General features: G+C 42.2%; 1 protein-coding gene across 1 annotated transcript in view; it reads right to left on the bottom strand.

Moving 5' to 3' along the window:
- LOC128935769 (sodium channel protein type 5 subunit alpha-like) overlaps positions 1-19,477 on the bottom strand; it is a 218,077-nt gene that overhangs the window by 52,781 nt on the left and 145,819 nt on the right. Inside the window, exon 18 of the mRNA XM_054274301.1 lies at positions 5,456-5,602. Coding sequence (XP_054130276.1) covers positions 5,456-5,602 — 147 coding nt within the window. The remainder of the gene's footprint in view (positions 1-5,455; positions 5,603-19,477) is intronic.

The raw sequence follows: 19,477 nt of genomic DNA, 5'->3' as shown, positions 1-19,477 counted from the left end.
CTGGTGTAAGTGGGCAATACCAAAGCTGGTATCTTCTATGGGTCATGGCAATGGAAAATAGCTCTAGCAGGAGAGGTGTGTCATGTGTGAACTGGTTTGCTCTGTTCTCTGAGTTCCCACTTAAAAGTTTTTGTGCTTTATCTTGCAATACTATTGCCTTCATTTTAAAAAAAATGAGGGCAATAATACTTACCCACGCTTTTAAACAGCCTGTGAGATAGTTGAGATATGAGAGATGGCACGTACAGATAAAGTATTATTTTCATAAGTGTGATGGTGATGGAGTAAGAGACTAGGCACAGCTTTATACATTTATTATTAATATGAAAATGGGTCCTCTGTTTTCCAGCATACACAGTCAATGCAAAATTTATGGCTGAATTCAGAGAAATGCTGAACCTGGGGTAAAATGGGCAAGACTGAACATTCCAGCAGCGCTTGCAAGCGGGGGTGGAAGCTACTTGTTTGCAATTAGCTGCAGCATCCAGAAGGTCATAGTCTTGGCTAGGGTTTTTAATGCTGCACGCAAAAGAACTGCAAACAATTGAGAAGAGACCTTTTAAAAAGAGGGAACAGGAAGAACAGAACAGGTCCAAGATACAGATAAAGCTTCTGAAAAGCCATATTCAGAATGCAGCTGTCGTATAGAGCCCATTTCCTACGGACTCACAACAGTGGAAGATGGTGGGAAAAAATGTCATAGCAAGTTCTAGCACAGTCAGAACTTCATGATGCTGTTCATCAGGGAATGCATTTAGTCATTATGTGTTCTGTTATGAGGATGTCAAAACAGAGATCACTGAAATAGTCCTAAATCATATGCAGCTGTAGGATGTAGAAAATAGGGGTTCCAATGAGAAGACAAGCTTTGTTTGGTATAATTCTTACCAATAGCCAGAAATCAAAGAAAATTGTGAGAGCAATGTCAGCTCGATAACATTTTCAACTAGAAAGCAGGATTTAGCAGAGACAGGTTAGGAAATTCACAGGAAAAATACAATTAAATTATCATAGACTATTTAGTTATTTATCAGGAGGAGTTTCCAGGAAATTTAGAATCCATCAGTGTCAAAGGGAGGTGGGAACATGCAAGGTAAACAGACAGGTTTTTTCTGAAAAGACTTCAAAAAGAAGAGGCAATGAATATGGGTTCAGAAAACTGTAGATTAAGGTTTGAGGGTCTGAACAGGGACCAGAAAATGGAACCAGACATATGAGAGAGAAGGAAAAGATTAGGGATGATTCTGGGAAGGAAGCAAAGTTTTCTCTTTGCCAGAAAGGTTAAAGGGATTGAGAGGGTTTTCATGAACTCAGGGAAGAGTCAGGGACACAAGAGCAATTGATGAGGGAAATGTAGATAATCAAAATTCAGTTGTCTAAGAAAATAAACACTTCTTAAAATCATCCAACAAGGGGATCAATAACAAAAAGGAGGAGAGCCAATTAGAATTAATATAAATGTAAGTAGAGAAATAGCCAGAGAGCCTATATATACACAAATACAAACCAGCAGACCCAGGCAAGGCACGCTGCAGAGAATAAAGGGATCCAATACACCCAGTTAACACATCATTAGCAATCAATAGTGAATGCTCATGGAAAACTGGAAACGGCCCAGGAGAGCAGCAATAAGTAAACACAACACTGAGCTGAGGGAGGAGGAAAAGGGAATAATCATGGGAATCACAGATCACTAAACACTTGCTTTAGCCTGTGATTAAAGTAAATTAAATAAAGACAGAGAAAAGGAGGGAGTTTACTCAGAGTGAAAAGTCATAAGGCAGTGAGGTGGTTCTGTGTGCTAAGAGAACTCTGCACAAACAGGGTGAAAAGAGCTTAAAAGAAGGCAAAAAGGACAAATACAGAACCTCCTCCTTCTTCCTTGGAATAGGTGAGTGGAAGAAGTGCCCCAGGCAGAGGCAAGGGATCTGTCAGAGACCCCTTTGGAAGATGTTCCCCTGGTGCATAAATTCATGCTGCAGAAGTCAGTTTTTCAAGTGTTTGCTGATGGAGTGACCGTTTTAAGTCCCTGGACTGGGCTTCCACACCCACTGCTTGTGCCTGTAATGGCAGAAAATTGATCTGAAAGTGTTTTTCCAAAAGTCTTTTGCAGTGAGAGGCTGAAATCTCATCGAAAGTTGATGTTTGCTCAAGGCTTAGCCCTCTTACCTCCCTTCTTCTCTGCCTCACCTCTGAAAATCAGAGCCTTAATCTATCAAATTGACATATGATGTATAAACCTCAAGAAAACAGTTGGATGTCTGTTACAGAAAAGCCTACTTTTAAAATAAATTGTAATTGGCTCAGGTTCACCTATTGCTGTGTGGAGAAAAGCCATTCTAAAGACCCAAATATAGCACAAACTTTCTCTTCAGAGGAGGAAATCTGCAGGGATTAGGGTCAGCATTATCTTCAGTAAAGATACAGAAGAGGTCCTGACCGATATAATCCTCATGTTAGCTGATAATATTAAATTGGAGACAGTATTGAAATCGAGGAAGCAGAGGGGAAAAGAGAAGGAAAACGTGGAGAGAATATAGCAAAATAGGACATGATTTAATAAAGTACAAATGGGAAAGTTGCAGGAAAATTTCAATGAACATTTTGGAAACCTGAAGTAATATTAAAAAAAATAGATGTGATTTTGCAGTGGGATGTAATGATGTGGAAAACCATATGAAAGCATCATATCTAGATAATGAGATATTATTTTTCTTTTAGAGTTCTGTAGAAATTGTATTTCAACATTGCACTTCTTCCTTGGCAAAAGAACTCAGAAAAGGAACAGTTGAGGGAGTTGCAAAGAAAGAGGTAAAAAAAGTCAGATACGTGGCTCAGAGATATTAATTTACAAAAAAAAAAAAAGAAATTAAAGAACAATGGTGCATGACTTCAGGGGGTAAACCCCAGACAATAGGAAGCCAACAACAGTCTATTAAAGTAAGTGATATTAATTCATACAAAGAGACTAATGGATAAAACTGGTAAAAGACTCTAATGAAATGGCACTTTGAAAGGGAAAAAAATGGTGAGAAAAGGCTGGTATTTAAGGAAATATACCCAGGCATGAAATATTTCTTTTTAGCAAGTGAATTATTCCTTTTGGTAAATGAAGAAATCCAAGCTTAAAGCCAGAAATCCATTTAAAGCCAGATTCCACAAAGTTGTGTGAATATTTTATGGGTCAGCATTTTGGCAGAGAAAGCAACCAGTCTGTACTCCCAAGTCTTCTCCACCCGATGACACCAATCATTTTACTTCTACGGTGCCTTTCTGATGATTGATACAGAATGAATTTTTAATCATTTAATGGACCCTTTACTGACACCACCAGAGCTTTACTCGGAACACATCCAGCGTTTCCTGTTACTGACAATCACTGGAAGCCTCTTGGCCATACCAAATCTGTCACTCCCTTGCAGTTGTTGGCTTTATTTGGCCGCTTGCAAATTCTTGGGACATTCATCAAAAAACGTGACGAGCGTGTCCTGGCGTGCTGGCAGCAAGATTGCTTCTGCTCAGGGGGACAGTGGGTATGTGATGTCCACACGAGACCTTCCAAAATAGCGTCCTTTGGGCTCTGCTCTTTTGTGTTGGCATTCGTAGCCTCGCGTGAACTTCCGCTCGATTTCAACTCATCCCTGGATTACTGCCATGTTCCTCCACCTCTCTCTAAGCAGCTGCAAATAGAGTCAATTATACTCTGCTATAGAGAGGTGGCATTTGTGTCGCAGGACCCTTTGAAAGCGGAGGGAGGAAATGGGGATTATTTCTTTATCACGATGTTGCTGAATATATCGAGGCTAGGATGTTCCTGACTTATCATGACATTTTGTTGTGGCACTAAAAAAGGACATAGTTTTCTGGCCTCCCTGGTTGGGATCACAGGGTCTATTTGTCTTGAAAAGATATTTAAACATGAAGGATACCTAATCCCCTGAGAGAAAAATGCCTGACGTGGTCTTCTAATTCCTCCTAGTTATAATGCTTCTTTACATTGTTTGTATTTCTTTGTTAAATATACATTTTTTTCCCCTGATACCAGGATATCAAATATTTGAGTCTCCTTCCTCTAAATGCAAGATGTTTTCTTTCTGAACATGAATATGCCAAGATGTACTCTGGCAAGGATTGCCCTTTAAAGAAAGGCTTCACGGCTGGAGGATTTCTGGTTCCTGTGAGTGGAATTTATCTCACCTAAATGTGCAACCTAAGTGCTCCCTTTATAGTTAATGGAGAGAAATGGGCACTTTTATGAGATCTGACCTAATGTAAATGCTGATTTCAGGTCGAGACATATTTACCTGCCTACATTGTCTAAACAGAGGCCTCAGATGACAAGTCCAGATGCAGATTGTCTACATTTAGTTCAGTAAATTCCACCCATATGACAACAAGAATCAGCAGGCTTGGAGAAGGGGAGCCCTGGCTCTGGGATGGGTCTGTTTCCTGTTGTCCTGTCAAGATTTCTTCATGGGATTGCTCCTGCTGGGCACAAACTTGCAGCAATTTTACAGCAGAGCTGGGAAAGGTGTGATGTGTGTGAGTGCTGTGCCATCCTTTCCCTTTCATCAATTTTCATCCCACACAACAATCCCTGGTTCCAGCCTCAAGCAGCTGTGGAGTTCTCCAAACTCCCAGGACATTCCAAACCTCTATTTCCTGATTTCAAAGAGAGGAATCCTTCACTCTCTAATAATAAAGGCAATGTTATGTCCATAAAATACTAAATCTGAAGGGGAAGAACCCCCAACAAGTCAGCAAGGAGAATACATGCAATTACACAGCCTGGAGTCAATCAGTGTACAGTACAAACACATTATTTTTGATATTTATGGTTATGAGGACAACATCATCCTACAACTTGAAAATAAATGTCAATATGTACACATCGAGAAACAATTAATGAGCTGCACTTTGGCCAAATCAACTAAATAATACCAAGGCTTGCTCTTTAGTTAGTACCTTCCCATCAGCTACTTAAATTGCTGCACCTTTCTTGGGTGTGTGTTAACAGGAAAAGAAATGTTATTCTGTGACAGAGAGCAGATGCCCTCCAGTGAACTCAACATTCAGGTCTGCCAAGTCAGCAGATGCCATTCCTAGAGCTGCTTTTCAGTGGGAAATCACACACATATTTTCTCCTAAAATAAGACAGTGACTTTATAGATGATTTTGTGGTTTGGTTTTTTTTTTTTTTTCCCCAAAAGCCTCTTAAAATTCCATAATAATTAACAATGCATGTTTTCCAAGCTTTCCAATTATTTTTATAATGACAAAATCCTCTCTCTTTTTTACTAGGACTGTAATACCTATTACACACTATTGCTTTCCTACCCCTTGACAAACATGTATTTTTACAAGCCATAAGCCCCACATAAACCAGTGGCATGCACTACAGAGCTGGTGCAATGAATTTCATGCAGTATTCAGGTAGGAAAGTCGTTTGTGTTACCTCTTTTTGCCCTACTGGAGGTGGTGGCTCAGCCTTCAACTGCTTATCCACGTGCAACTCACTTAACTCTTCATAAATCTCAGAGTTCTGACTCCGGACTCCTGGGCTTTGGCATCGCTGCCCCCTCAGCTGCAGCTGCTTTTCCTGCTGGAAATAATCCTAGATGGGTTTATTTTCTTTCTCTTTGATAGCATGCTTATTTCTTAAGGAGAACTCTCCAGCTAGAAGAGAAAACAGCCTGGAGTATTCTCATCAGGGTGTGACATCTTAAAGCAAATGGCAAGATATGAGATAACACAAGCCTGTGGTGCAAATTTTGAGCTTTGGCGACTTGGATATGCCAAGGTATCTGGCTGTAGAAAATGGATATGCAAATATACCATCTTTTTTTCTGAGTTTTGTTGCTGAGGTGGGATGAAATTCCCTTGCCATCTCCATATTGAGCCTGGTTTTGAGACACAAACTTCCTCCAGTGACCTGAGGTGCCGAGAGAGATGGCTGCCAAATAACCAAGGGGTGTACTCTGAAAATTCACAATCAGGTGGTGACACTCAATGATTTGAGTAAAAGCTGGAGAAAGGCACAAGGGCAAAACCCAGTATTGTTCTACAAACCAGCTTGAAACATGGTGAAAAATCCCCACACCCAGAGAAAAAAAGACACACATTGCAAGGGGAAGAAAATGCAAAGTTCACTGGAAATGATAAAAGATATCTGAAAATAGATATGGAAAAGCTGCAGGTAAACACGCAAATGTACGAGGCTCCTATTCAGCAAAACACTTAAAGCCACTTTGCACCCACTGCAGCACAGGGGGCTCAACCACAGGCTGAAAGGAAAGCACACTCTGAAGCACTTCCCTGAAAGGGGATGGACTCTGGAAGCACAGCAGTAATTTTTTCTCTCAGTAAACACATTTGACTAGACCTTGTGCTCGCTGGTATGCGTAGTGCCATTAAATCCAGCCGCTTCTTCCTGGGGCGGTGATTATTGCTGCTGAGCTCTCCAGAACTTCTCCCAGGACTAATGGCACAGGAAAGGATGTTTGCAGGGTTGGTCCCTCCCTCTGGAGGCCCAGGTGCTCTGTTTGTGTGCCTTTATTGATCCACCTAAGGCAGGGATTTCACTGAAAACTCCACAGATCATCGCAGCACTACCACGGTTCGTGCCATTACTAACGCAGCTACTGAAATATTAATAAAACTCCAGCAGGATTCAAAGGGCTCTGCTGAATTGCTTACAGAGGGACTCCCATGCTGAGAAAGAAATTACAAGCATAACCAGATTTCAATAGTAATTATTTAAACCTATTTATCTTTCACTTGTCCAGCGTTTTTTATTTTTTCCTTTCCCTCGGCTTGACTGACATTCAGTGTTATTCAGGTATTAAGCAAATTTCCCTTCCCCAGGGAGCCCCAGACTACCTGCCTCAGTTTTAAAGCCACATCACTGCAGGAAGTCCCTCAAGAGGTACCCAGAGCAGAAAAACACTTTATTCCAAATGTAACTATCTGAAAGACCAAATGACACAAAGGAAGCAGTTGGTTAAGCAAATTGCACTCTGTATAAATACTTTTGGACTGTCAGGTTTGTAGCAGTCTTTTCAAATGTCGTTGTGTGTTTCTGGGAAATTAATTTAAAATCAAATTACTAGTTTCCTGCTTTGGAGGGCATGTGATCTAAAATATATTCTAACTTTAATAAATCAAATTATGTATGTCCAAACCTATACCCTCTGCATAGGAAGGTACTACACACAATTTCTAGTCACACATTAGCTCTGATCTTCATAGGCCAATAACCACAGAGTTACAGGTATGTCTCTGACAAAAGGTAACACTTTTTAAGGCTTTTCAGCAGTTTTTATCTTTGGAAATTGTTTAATATTCAGGAGAGAAGCCAATGTGGAAGGCACAGTACACACAACTAAGGCACTCAGCCACAAAATGTCTTTTTTTTTTTTAATGCAATGTGCATACAACTTAGTACCAAGTAATCTTAATGGCATGATATTGGTTATAGCACTGGAACAACAGAAACAATTGTTTCATGCTGAAAGTGCAACACAATCTGAGGTGACATCTCAAGTTCATTTATGCAGAAAGGTTGTGCACTCAGATTCACTAGAACTGTGCACTGTAAGAGAACAGACCCTGTTTCTCAGCTGGTCTGATGAATATTCTAATTGTTGAGCAAATTATTGTTAAATAACGCAAACGCCAAACTTACACCAATTCTCTATTTACTAATCCCTCTGTGTGGTACCAGGACTTAGCAACACTTTCATAGAGACCCAACTCTAGGAAATGTGGTCCTGGCTTCTTCCCAGAAATCACACTTGTACCAAGTATCCAATGAGTTAATGTTAATTAAAACTGATTAATATATCCTGGCAAAATATTCAATGGGAGCATCAGGCACATGTGCTCAGACAACGATTTGGTTCATCAACGTGGGTTTTCAGGCTTGTCATCTCAATTTATAAGCTGGGAGGAAATGAGTAAGAGAAATAGACTGTTCCAAAGAATCTGGTTGTGCAGGCTGATCCCAAAAGGAGTGTTAGGGAATCCACTGAGTTTTTGCAAGCAACCAATGACAGCCCTGGTGAACAATTCTCTTGAGATGTGACAGTCTCACTTCCAGCACACAGCACCTGAAAATCAGCAGAGACCTGTCTGGGGAAAGGTGCCTTTGGTTTATGTTTTTTAACTTCAGGCTGTTTGCTTTTGTCCTTATTCCAGATGATTTGTTCTTCTGGTGGCAACGGCAGCAGGTCTATCTCCTGTACAGCTTCCCACCGTGGGTGGTTTACATAATTTATGTTTAATTTTTGTATCAAGTGCCACGTTGCCAAGGCAATACACATTATGTTAATATTTATCAATTCAGTCGCTTTCTTCGTTTGTAAAGTAAAAACATTGAATGGTACTAAAACTTTGTGCATGCAAAGGGAGGGCTGGGGAGCTCAGGACTGACCTCAGCATGAACCAAAAGTTTGCTCACCTCTGCTTTGACATGGGCCCTTAAAAGAGGTGATGTGCCAACACCATGCCAGTGATTAGCACATGGAGAGGGGTGGACAGTGCTGTCCCCTCTCACACTGCAGCCAAGGAAAACAACTACCAGATTGGAAACAGAGCATAATCTGGGTGACATCTCAAGAGTGCTGGTGCACGGACCCACATAGCTGTTTGCTGACACAAATAAATGCAAAGGCTCCACACTGTGTCGTGTCTCTGAAAAGCACAGATCGGCTAATTGTTCCAGGCTCAAAGGGGGATTAGTGCAAATGCCACTCCTCTGGAAAGAGGACTTGCTGCTGGCAAAACAAGGCAAATACCTGTCATCAGCGTGGATTCACTTTATTCCTTCCCCATGGAAATATCATTTTTTCCATTCTCTGCAAACAGATTTAGAAAGAGGATCCCAGGACTTGCCTTTCGTGTGGTGATCAGTTCAAATGGGTTCTCCTGATGCTTCTCTCACTCTCTAGATCATGACCCTGTCTTGTGACATTTGTTCCCTGATTCTCTGGCTGTGGCTGTTGCGAGAAAGATGTGCAAATCATTTGATAGCAGGAAGCTTCCTGTCCCAAGCAGGTGGGGAGGAAAGAAATGGGAATTGGCTCTGGGCCCCTCCTCCCTTGCCATTGTTACTGCAGAGCCAGTGAGCAAAAACTATGTGGATGGATGAAGTTAATTATTTTACTATTTTATGAAAAGGTTTTCCCTTTCTCTGGTGAGACAGTGCAAATGCAAACTGCCTTTTACTCAGTCACAATGCAATGGGAAGTTTTGATGCCCTGTATCCACTCTCCACCATACTCATGCATCCATCTGCCTCTTGGAAGCCCAATTTTGACACACTAATAGGAATTCAGGGGTGTCTGAGTTCTGCAGTCCCATTCCAGGAATGGGCTGGTTCATTTCCAGCACATTTCCAGGTACAGACTCAGGAGTGGAGGCTTGACCTGGTCCCCCATACACATGCCTGCACACACTGGGCCATGCCAGGGGATCCTCCTTTACCTTGGGATGTTGCCCATGAGAGGAGCAGCAGGATTCTGTCAACAGAACAATCTCTTCTTTAGCCATTCATTAATGAGTGACACTATGACATTGAGTCTCCTCAAGAAATCCAGCTCCTTTAACAGATGACAACACATTGTAACCTGCAAAGTTTCCCATACCCAAATTTTGGACACCATAAGGGGAGTCTGCAGAGTTTTTAATGTGTAGTAAACCCTGTTCAGCAGTGTAACAGGGATTTTACAAGAGGGCTGTTTACTCTGCAAAGTGGTTGTTGATGTTTGTGTTTCTCCTTGCAGACAACTATGGATTTCACAAAATTGCTGTGCCTGGTAGCAATTGGCACCCTTTCTCGGCAACAGTTTGCATCTAGTAACTGGCACCCTTCCTCTGCAAAGGAGCCAACAAGTAAATGATGGTGAAAACTGAACTGTTTGTGTACTACCTCCACATAAGTGGAGAAGCAAGCAGATTGCAGAGCTGCTGAAAGACGGTGAGCTTGCATTGCTGCCTTGGTGGCACTTATTCTGTGTGTAAAGTAAACAGGAGACTGCAGTCTGCAGAGCTGACAACTCTCAGATATGCTGAATTCAGTCTTTCTGAAAAGCCTTGAAAAATCTGAGCTGAAATGGGAGAGAAATAAATAATCACAAACCAGAGAAACGAATCGTTGGTGCTTATTACCGGAACAGATCATTTATGATCCTGATCCTTCTCTTTCACAAATAAATGTAAATCCCTGTAGCACCAATAAAATCAGTGCATTTATCTTTCTGCATGAAGAAAGATCACCAAACAGATCAGGAAAATTCTCTTACTTCCATAATATGAGAAGGGGAAGATTTGTATCACTTATTTTGCTAGGAATAAAAAGAAGGCTGGAGAGCAGCTGTCACTTTTAAATGTGCACATTTAAGAGTCTCTCTAACTTGCTTTGAAGATTTGCTTCTGTAATGCAGAGTTGCCACTACTCAGTTTAATGGGCTATCACAGGAAAACCTGGAGCAATACCACAGCACAGCACAAGGATTATAGCTGAGACACAAAAAGGACTTGTGCTACACTGTGCTCATTTCTAAGAGCATTTTATTGCCAGACTACAACATTTGCAATACCAGTGTAGAGTGTGTCAAGTCCTACCTTAAGGCTGACACACACATGTATCATTTAAGACCTGCAAATTTCTCATAGAGGGAACAAAGCCAAGAAAGTCTAAACCTGATTATTAGAGACTGGTGATGCCCCCTCTCCATCCTATGCCACTTGGTCCATCATTCCACTTCAGCAGGAACAGCCAGGCACCATAGCTTATTGCACTGATTTTGGTTCCAATTTTAAAGCATTTCTCCATCCCTCCCTGTCATTTCTCCTGTCATTCATCTATGCAAAAGCCAGAAACAAAATGGTGCAAAAGGAGTAGTAAAACATCAGAATTAAAGGTGCTGCTCACATTTGCTCTGTGAATCCATATGCTTTTTTTTTTCACTTTCTTGATGACTCAGCCTTTATAGGAACCACTCTTATAAAAATCCAAATCACTTACACATGCATAAGAGCCACATGGGCAAAACAGGTTAAACACAATAGTCTCTGAGCCCTGAAAGAGCAGAGTTTGTTGCCCAGCCCCTGGGCAGATGATACCCCCAACCTGGATGTCTGTAGGTGCCAGGTGATTTTTGTGTGTGCTGTCACCTCTCAGAGTTAAGGGCATGGAAGTCTGAAGATACACCTATGTAAGTAAAACACAGATCTTATCCTCCTGTTTGAAACACATTTTTTCCCAAAAAAGTCACAAGGTATTTGTAAGAAAACTCCAACACCTGCCTAGAAAAACAATGCACCTGTGAGTACTTAACTGGATAAAATTGTCTGGCCATTACAATTCAGGATGTGCAAGGCTAGGGCTGGCCCGAAACTACAGCTGCTCAGCAGAGCATGTTAACAGCAAAACCTCCCCTGGAACCAGCCTGACCTGGTATTTTCTTCTATTTTGAATAAAGGTGAACTAAAACTTTGCCGGACAAACCTCATCACAGCCACTAAGTGCTGATCTCTGCATGAGTGTTGGATGTTTTGCAAAATGTCATCCCTCAGAAGCAGCAGTTCAGCAATGTTCCTTCTTGGATTAATCCAGAATATTTTAAGCCTTTGAACTCTGGCTGCAGATGAGCAAGGCAGGTTTTTTCTAATGGCTTCTGCCTTCCTGGCCCTAGATCTTTTACCACACTGAGCAACACATTGCCCATAATAAAACAGAAATTCATTATTCCAAGGGTTGACTCTTAAAACTTGTCTGAGAGGAAGAGCTTGGCAAAAAGATGGACTGCCAAAGTTAATTTATACTGTTATCAATTCAATACGCTTAAATAGGCAGTGAAAGAGTTTCATAAGTGTTCATTGTTCAGAGTTCAAGCTAATACCTTCTGCTAAATTGCATTTTGAAGTTTAATCACAATCTACTTTATGTTTCTTTCGGTAATTGGGATTTCTCCACAGTATAATATGAAAAACTCAAACTAATGGGCTTCTCTGATGGAAGTTTAAATTTTGGAAATTTGCCTTGGAGCGCAGTGAGTGCGAGTGCCTGAAATAACCCAGAACCTTTCACCCAATTAAGATGTTAATATTTTGATCATTAAGAAAGTTTTATATTGTTACAGGCAACAGCAACAAAATAATCATTAACTGAAGTGTTATTTTGGAGTGAAATTAATGGGAGCAGTTTTACCCCTCCAACACACACTGCCTCACACGGCACGGGAGCTGTTGGGGAACTGGCTGCTGCTCTTTTTGTGCAAAATGCTAAATGTCAGCATTTTCTTTATCCAAGGGAGGAACAGTGAGAAATGCTCATTTCTGGTCAGCCTTTTGCTCCGGGGAGGGACATGGATCCTGGGAAATGGCATCCAGCAAGCTGTGACTGACTGACGCGCAGTCCCGGGGCCGGGCACTTGTCCAAACGCATGTTGTCAACTCTGCTGCTCCTGATATCAGCTCTTTCAATGCCAGCCTGGCTTTTCCCCCCTCCTTTCCTTCTCTCCTCCATCAGCTCCCTGTGTTTCCTGAACCTTAGGCGTTGTGCTGTGCAAAAATATGTTTGCCTGGCACTGAGAAATGAATGAGCGCCCTAAAACTTCTGTTTGTGGTGTGAGTGCTCCACTCACATCAGCAGAGGTCTGACAGGAGTTTCTGCCCCACTCTACTACCACAAAATAAACATAAACACCTTTCTACATGTAGAAGCCCAGATGAGGACATAGGTGCTTTAAATCTGCTGCTGGGATTTACAGTCTTGTTTTCTTTTTTTTAATGCCCTTGCTGCTATTCTTCTGAAGACAATAAATCCAGAAATGTTCTCTTTTATAGCCAAAAATAATTAGCCAATAATTGAGTTCTACACGGTTTTCAAGAAACACGGAGCAAAAGATATGGCTTAAAAAGTGATAAATTCAGGCAAACTATGTCCAGAATAATAATGAAATCCCCCAGTTATCTTACTTAATGATCAGAAAAATATTGGCCCAAATAAAGGTGACAAGAAGGATGCTGTAAGATTTATTGTGTGCAGCATGCATGTACACACGTGGGCTCACTCTCCTCCCAGTGAGAACTGGGGAGCCATCAGCAGGATTTAATGGTATTTTATCTAGTTATACTCAGGGAGAACGTGTCCCACAGACTGGAACTGCAAACAGACAGAAAATAAATACTATTTGAAAAGGGCATTAGGGTTTCTGACAGCAAAGTATATTTCCTGCAGTAAAAGGCTGAAATTAATGTACCCTGTCAAATAAACACATGGCTTCATGGTATCTCTGATTTATAGGTGTTAGAATTATTAGGAGCATAAGATATTGTCACAAACAATTCTATAACAAAATCTTTGTGCACTGGCATTTTTATAGCAATTTTCAATAATTTCAGCTGCACTTGCATCAACCTGGAATAATTCCATTGACTTTTGCAGAATCCCTTCAGGTTTAGAAGCAGGTTTGTAATGAACAGGAATTGTACAATAAAATTTCCACTGTGTACAAAGGAAACAGATGTGGGTCCACATGCAGATGGTGAACTTTCTGTTACCTGAAAAGTTTCTATTTTTTTTCCATCTTACAAATGATGCATCATAGTTAAAAAAAACTTACAGTCTCCCTGCAGAAATTAGCTGTAGTCCTTGACTCAGTGCTATGAGAAAGCAAAACCATCATACTTTAATGGTCCTTTCTGACCTCAAAATTATGAATCTCTTACTGGCGGAAACTTGTAAGAAAAGCCGTTCAGAAACAGTTTCACCTTGTCAAATGAAATGAGTTAGTAATTTTGAAATATACAAAGGGAAGGAGAGAATAAAAGCTTGCTGTTCTGATCCATTTCAGGGCAGTATAGAGACTGAACCAGTGGAACAGAGACTGAGGGCAGCCAGCTCTATCTTTGATGTGTACAGAGGCAGTTACTCATCTACAGCTGTGTCCCAGACTGCAACGCAAGATGTTTTCTGTTTACCATCTGTATGGCAGTTGTCTTTTGTCAAGTGGGCAGTTTTCCTTACCTCTGAGTGATCACAATCACATCTCCCTCAGGAGGGGACATCTGCTGATAACAGCTATTGAGTGTCACTGCATGGCTGATAAGAACTACAGCATCCCATTGGGAGATGGGAGTCCAGAGGGAGGAGCCAAGCATTCCTACCTGGATATAATCTGGAGATTCTGGAACACCAGAATGGCTTCTCCACTGGATTTCCCAGAGGAAAAGCAGCGGCCTCTTCTTCCACTGGATCTTCAGAGGAAGAATGCATCCTTCTCTAGAGATCCCCCTTGCTCCAACAGAACCACCCCTGACACTGCAGGAGGGCTGCAGCCACAATTCCAATGGAACTGCTGCCAACACCCTGACCCACAGGGTGTCAGGTTGGGTTCTGACTCTGTCAGTGTTGTTCTAGTGTACTGCATTGTTTATTTTATCATTTTATTTTCTTTCCTATTAAAGAACTGTTATTTCCTGCTCCCAAATTTTTTGCCTGAGAGCCCCTTAATTTAAAATTTATAGCAATTCAAAGGAGTGGGGAAGATTTACATTCTCCATTTCAGGGGAGGGTCCCGCCTTCCTTAGCTGACTCCTGTCTTCCCAAACCGAGACAAGCTGGAAACTTGTTCTCCCTGGGAAATGTGTTTGGTGAAGTCCAGACAAGGCTATACAAGGAGGGAGAACTGTCCATTGAGAAAAAAACCCCATATGACTGAGAGAGCAAAGTGTGCTCTGGAGCAAAGAATATGCATCCAGTGTGCAAAATCCAGGTACTTACCCACCTCTGGGTCCTCTGTGCTGACCATGATCCAAACATCCTGAAAATGACAGTAGAGCTGCTGCTGTGCCCAGAATTGTCTAGGAAAACCCCACTGAGAATTGGAGCTGGAAAGCCTGAGAGGCAGTGAAAAACACAGTCCTGCAGGCAATATTCCTTGCCAGGTCAGGGAAAGGCGAGCCCCAGGAGACACAGCAGCAACTCTCTGCAGTTTCAGAATTCCTGGAGCCAGGGGTTGTCAGAACTCAGTGCATCCCTCCGGGTGTCCAGAGCTGCCAAGGACCCCGCCAGGGGGCTTGGAGACCCTGGCACACAGCCCAGAGTGCCTGGGGATTTGATAATGACCCCTGAAACAAGTTACCAGCTTTGTATGAGGACCTGAAAGTCACAGAAGTTTGAATAGTATAATAATGAAATTATCACAGGGTGAAAATGTTTAGGGTTTTTGGTACGGGGGTTATGGGGACAAGATGGAGGAACATGGGCGTGTTTAGCCTTTCTTCTTCTTCTTCTTCTTCTCCATTTTCTGCAGTGATGTTGGCACTTTGGGATTGGTTCAGAGTAGAAGTTCACTGTCTAACATAGGTGATAAAGGCAATTGTAAACATGTTATACGTAGTTTGCAGTATAAAAGGACAACACCGCCTTGGGGGTGGTCAGAGTGCCTGTGGCTGCCCTGCTGAGCAGACCTCTGCTGGGCAGAAAGAAAATTTTATAGATAAGAATTAATAAACAACCTCAAGACCAAAAAATGAAGAGTCCAGATTCGTTCTTCGTTTGCGCAGGCTGAAGCAGAGACACCCTGCACATCTCAGGGCAGCAATTACCAACAGCAACCCGAGAAGGGGTGAGCCTGAGGCAGGAGAATGGGTCATTCCTCCTCGGGATGGCACAAAGTGGCTCTGGGGGCACTCTGGGAGCCCAGCAAGACCAGCCAGGGCTCGGAGGGTGTGCGTGCTGGAGCCCAGGCTGGGCTGGGCAGCGCTGGGTCCCGGCAGCAGGCAGGCAGCACTTTGTGTGTGACCCAATTAGCCACTGCCTCGGAACAAATCAATAATGGCATCTTCTGGAGACAAGCAGGCCAGTGCTGCTGGCTCGGCAGGGAAGGCACAAAGGTGTGATCTCTGTGGAAAATTGGTGTCCAGGAGGGTTCTGTCCCTGCAGAGGGGCTCAGTGTGAGATGTGGCCACGAGCCATAGAGCCACTGCAGCGTGGGGTTTTGTGGCATTCACATTTTCTGGAAAATCCCTTCACCCAAGATTTTTCTCTCTCAGGGGTCTCTGTGGTCAGGATGACCCCGAGATGTGATAGAGAGTCTCTTTTCCCAGAGACTGAAGAAGGAGACTGGCAACCGAAGAAGGAGTCAGGATTCTTTTGTTTTAGTTCTCAAGGTTGTTTATTTGCTGTTATCAATAACATTCTTTCTCTGACCTGCCAAGGTCTGTCCAGCAGGTTGGGTTGTGGCACACTGCCCACTTCAGAGGTGGTGTTATCTTTTTTCACTAAAAACTATGTGTACACTATTTACAATAATTTCCCAATACCTATCACCTATGTTAGTCTGTCTCTATTCTAAACCAATCCAAAAGTGCCAACATCACCCAGAAGATGGAGGCTAGGAAGAAGGAGAAAGAAGGACAAGGCATGCCCAAATTCCTCCATCTTGGGACCCCCTCTAAAAACTCAAGCTTCTACTTTTCTATCTTGTAACAAACTAACAATCATTCTACCTAAACTTTTGTGGCTTGCAAATCCTCATATAAGGTTGGCAATTTTTTCCATGGGTTAAAATCAAAAGCACAGGGGTCTTGGGCTCTGTGCCAGGGTCTCTGAGCCCCCTGGCAGGGGCTGGAGCCATTCAGGACAACCAGAGGGGTGTCCTGGATTCTGACATTTCTCCTGGGAAGCTGAGAAGCCTCAGAGAAAAAGGAAAACAATTCTTATCTCATTTGCTTCTCCTGTGTTTTGCTCATGTGGAATGTGTTTGGAGACTGTTTACCCACAGGTGATTGTTTCATTAAGTTCTGGTGTGAGTTGTTTTGACTCATTGGCCAATCAGGGCCAAGCTGTGTTGGGACTCTGGAGATAGTTTTCATTATTATCTTTTTAGCCTTCTGTAAGTATATTTTCTGTATTCTTTAGTTTAGCTTAATATTATTTAATATAATATAGTATAATAAAATAATAAATTAGCCTTCTGAGAACATGGAGTCAGATTCATTGTTCCTTCCTTCATCTGGGGTCCCAGCAAATACAATAAGTTTTCTCCTCAGTGGCATGCTGTGCAGCCATGAGGATACCACAAGAGGTTTGAGTAAGGCAACACGTGTAGTAACTCAATTTAAGGCAGGGCAGAAAGATGTAACAACCCTGCTGGACTAACTCAAATGAGAAGGAAAGAGTAGAGTAATTTATTTAGGTGGTACTACTAAAATTTCCTGGCTGTAGGAACTCATGGATGAACAGAAGGATCCAGACAGTGAGCCTAAAAACCTGAACCTCACCGAGACTGTGGTAATAGGTACAAGATAGAGTTAACTGTGAGTGCAAGATGTTGTATTTGGGGGGCTGATTTAGGACACCCAGCATTACTCATCTGGAACCTCCTTTAGGCCCATTTATCACAGGATTCATCAGAACCAAAAAGTGATGTCACTGTGAAAAAGGCACACACTGTTCTGGACTTCAACTCTGGGCCACTTGAAAGGGAAGCACGACTAAAGCAGAAGTTTTTGAAGATAAAAGCTTTGCACTTAGATAGCTAATGTACATGGTACAAACCCCTCTGATGTCTGAAACCTTCAATGTAGCTAAATTGCAGGTAATTTGTTGTAGAATCTATTGCATTATTTGGACTGGGCTGTATCCACTTAATTATCTCATCACCTTGCTGTCCCCATAATCTATTTCTTTCTTCTTCAGGGCACTGAAAGGTGGTGCCACATATGAAAAATGGTCATAAAGTAATTACAAGACACTCTGTGGAGGCTCAAGATGGTAACTTCCACAGTTTAATCATCTAGAAGGCCAAAATGAGAACTCAAAAGAACCTCAAGAAGAGGCAGCCAGTAAATTACTGTGGTTGCTGCTGAGCTTTTGGGAGCTGTTTTCCTGCTGGCAAAACCCATATTTTACATGTCAAAGACTGGGAAAAATTTGAAAGAGAGTTATTCTTTTTTCTCATTATGAAGTTAAATCATTAAATCCTTAAGGAATCTTGTGGACTGAGAGGGAGAGACTTTCCCAGCACTATGAACAGGTCAAGGAGAAGGGGTTAGATAAAGAAACAAACTAAAATGCTGCAGTGACCAGCAGCACACATATCACACAGCAGTGACAAATTAATTTAGCTCAAGGCAGCTCTTTCTCAGCCTCACTCCCCATTTCTTGTGCCTGTGCTGACTTTCATTGTTCTGTTTTCCTTTTGGACCCTTTCACTGTGGGATGTGTGGGCTACAGGTACATGTCCCCTGGCTCTCTGAGCTGGCAGAGCATCTCACTTGCATCTCAGTAATCAAAGGAGATTTGGGAGCCATCAGATGGGCTCACTCCTTCAAAACCCTCTTAATGACAGTGCCACAAATTGGCAGCTTTCAGGAGCATGGCTGCTGCCAGGGCAAGCTTTGATAATAGAAATGGCAGCTGAAATTTAAACTTAGACATTTCCATTACTCAGAGGAAAATGTGCAGTCAAAGAAGGTTTTCTCATCATCTGAAATTTCAAGCTGCTGTGTGCAGTGCTCTGGGGCCCATTTCTCATAGCCACAATGGCTTATTTCAGAGGAGTTTTGTGACTTTCTGGAAGAACCTGGGAAGTATCCTTTTTGGTACAGGAGCTGTAAGCTGAGATGATCCTCACCCTGAAATACCCAAAGTTAGAGGGCATCACCAGTCTCAAAGTTATTGAGATCAATAACTTTGTGGTTCTGTCCAAAACCAGCATCCCTTTAGCCTCTCTCTTTTAGACTGGACAAGCCTTTTAGACTGGACAATACAGACTGATGGAAGCACAGGATATCTGGGCTGGGATCTTCAACTGACAGAGATGTGTAAAGGGTGTGTAAGAGTTGTGTAGGTTTTCCAGCTGTGCACTGCAAAGGCATTCATCCACATTATCCCTTTTTATGCATCTCCTGTCACCTCCTTTTCCTTGCTCTTGCACCAAAATCCACTTGCAGGAGGAGGAAAACACATTCTGGCAGTGCTGCCAAAGGGCTGCTCAATTCCAGGTCAGCCAACAACTTTAAAGGGAAGCAGGGTACTTTGTCTTCTCCTCAGAAGTAAATGTACATACACATTCCCTTTGTACATACTAAAATATTGAAATATGTAAAAATATGGATTGTAATTAGGGGAAAGTTGGAATAGATTTGAATGTTTAGCATACCCTTGGTATTTCTTGTTTGGTTTCTGCCTGATGCCCTCTGCACAAAATGATACTTCACCCTAATTGTGCCCTCTCCGTGCAATCATGTAAATTTTGCTCTTGTTCATGTTGTTCTTCCTTTGGGAGATCTAATCTGGTTATCCTGGACATCCTGGAGGGGAGGAGGTAAGGACACCCATGGAGTTGGATTAAAGTTTCTGGCTGTGAGTGAGGAAATTTATTTCCCACAGTCCCACAGGGATGTCCTTGGTAAAAGGGTCAGCCCACTGTAAGGTCCCACAACTCAATATCCAGGGAATTGG

Source organism: Melozone crissalis, unplaced genomic scaffold, assembly GCF_028551555.1.
Source record: "Melozone crissalis strain CALT ecotype California unplaced genomic scaffold, PUWL_Pcris_2 ptg000016l_1, whole genome shotgun sequence".
In the NCBI taxonomy this organism is placed as follows: Eukaryota; Metazoa; Chordata; class Aves; order Passeriformes; family Passerellidae; genus Melozone; species Melozone crissalis.
The sequence above is the reverse complement of the archived record's forward strand: the minus strand, read 5'-3'. Positions and strand labels throughout refer to the sequence as shown.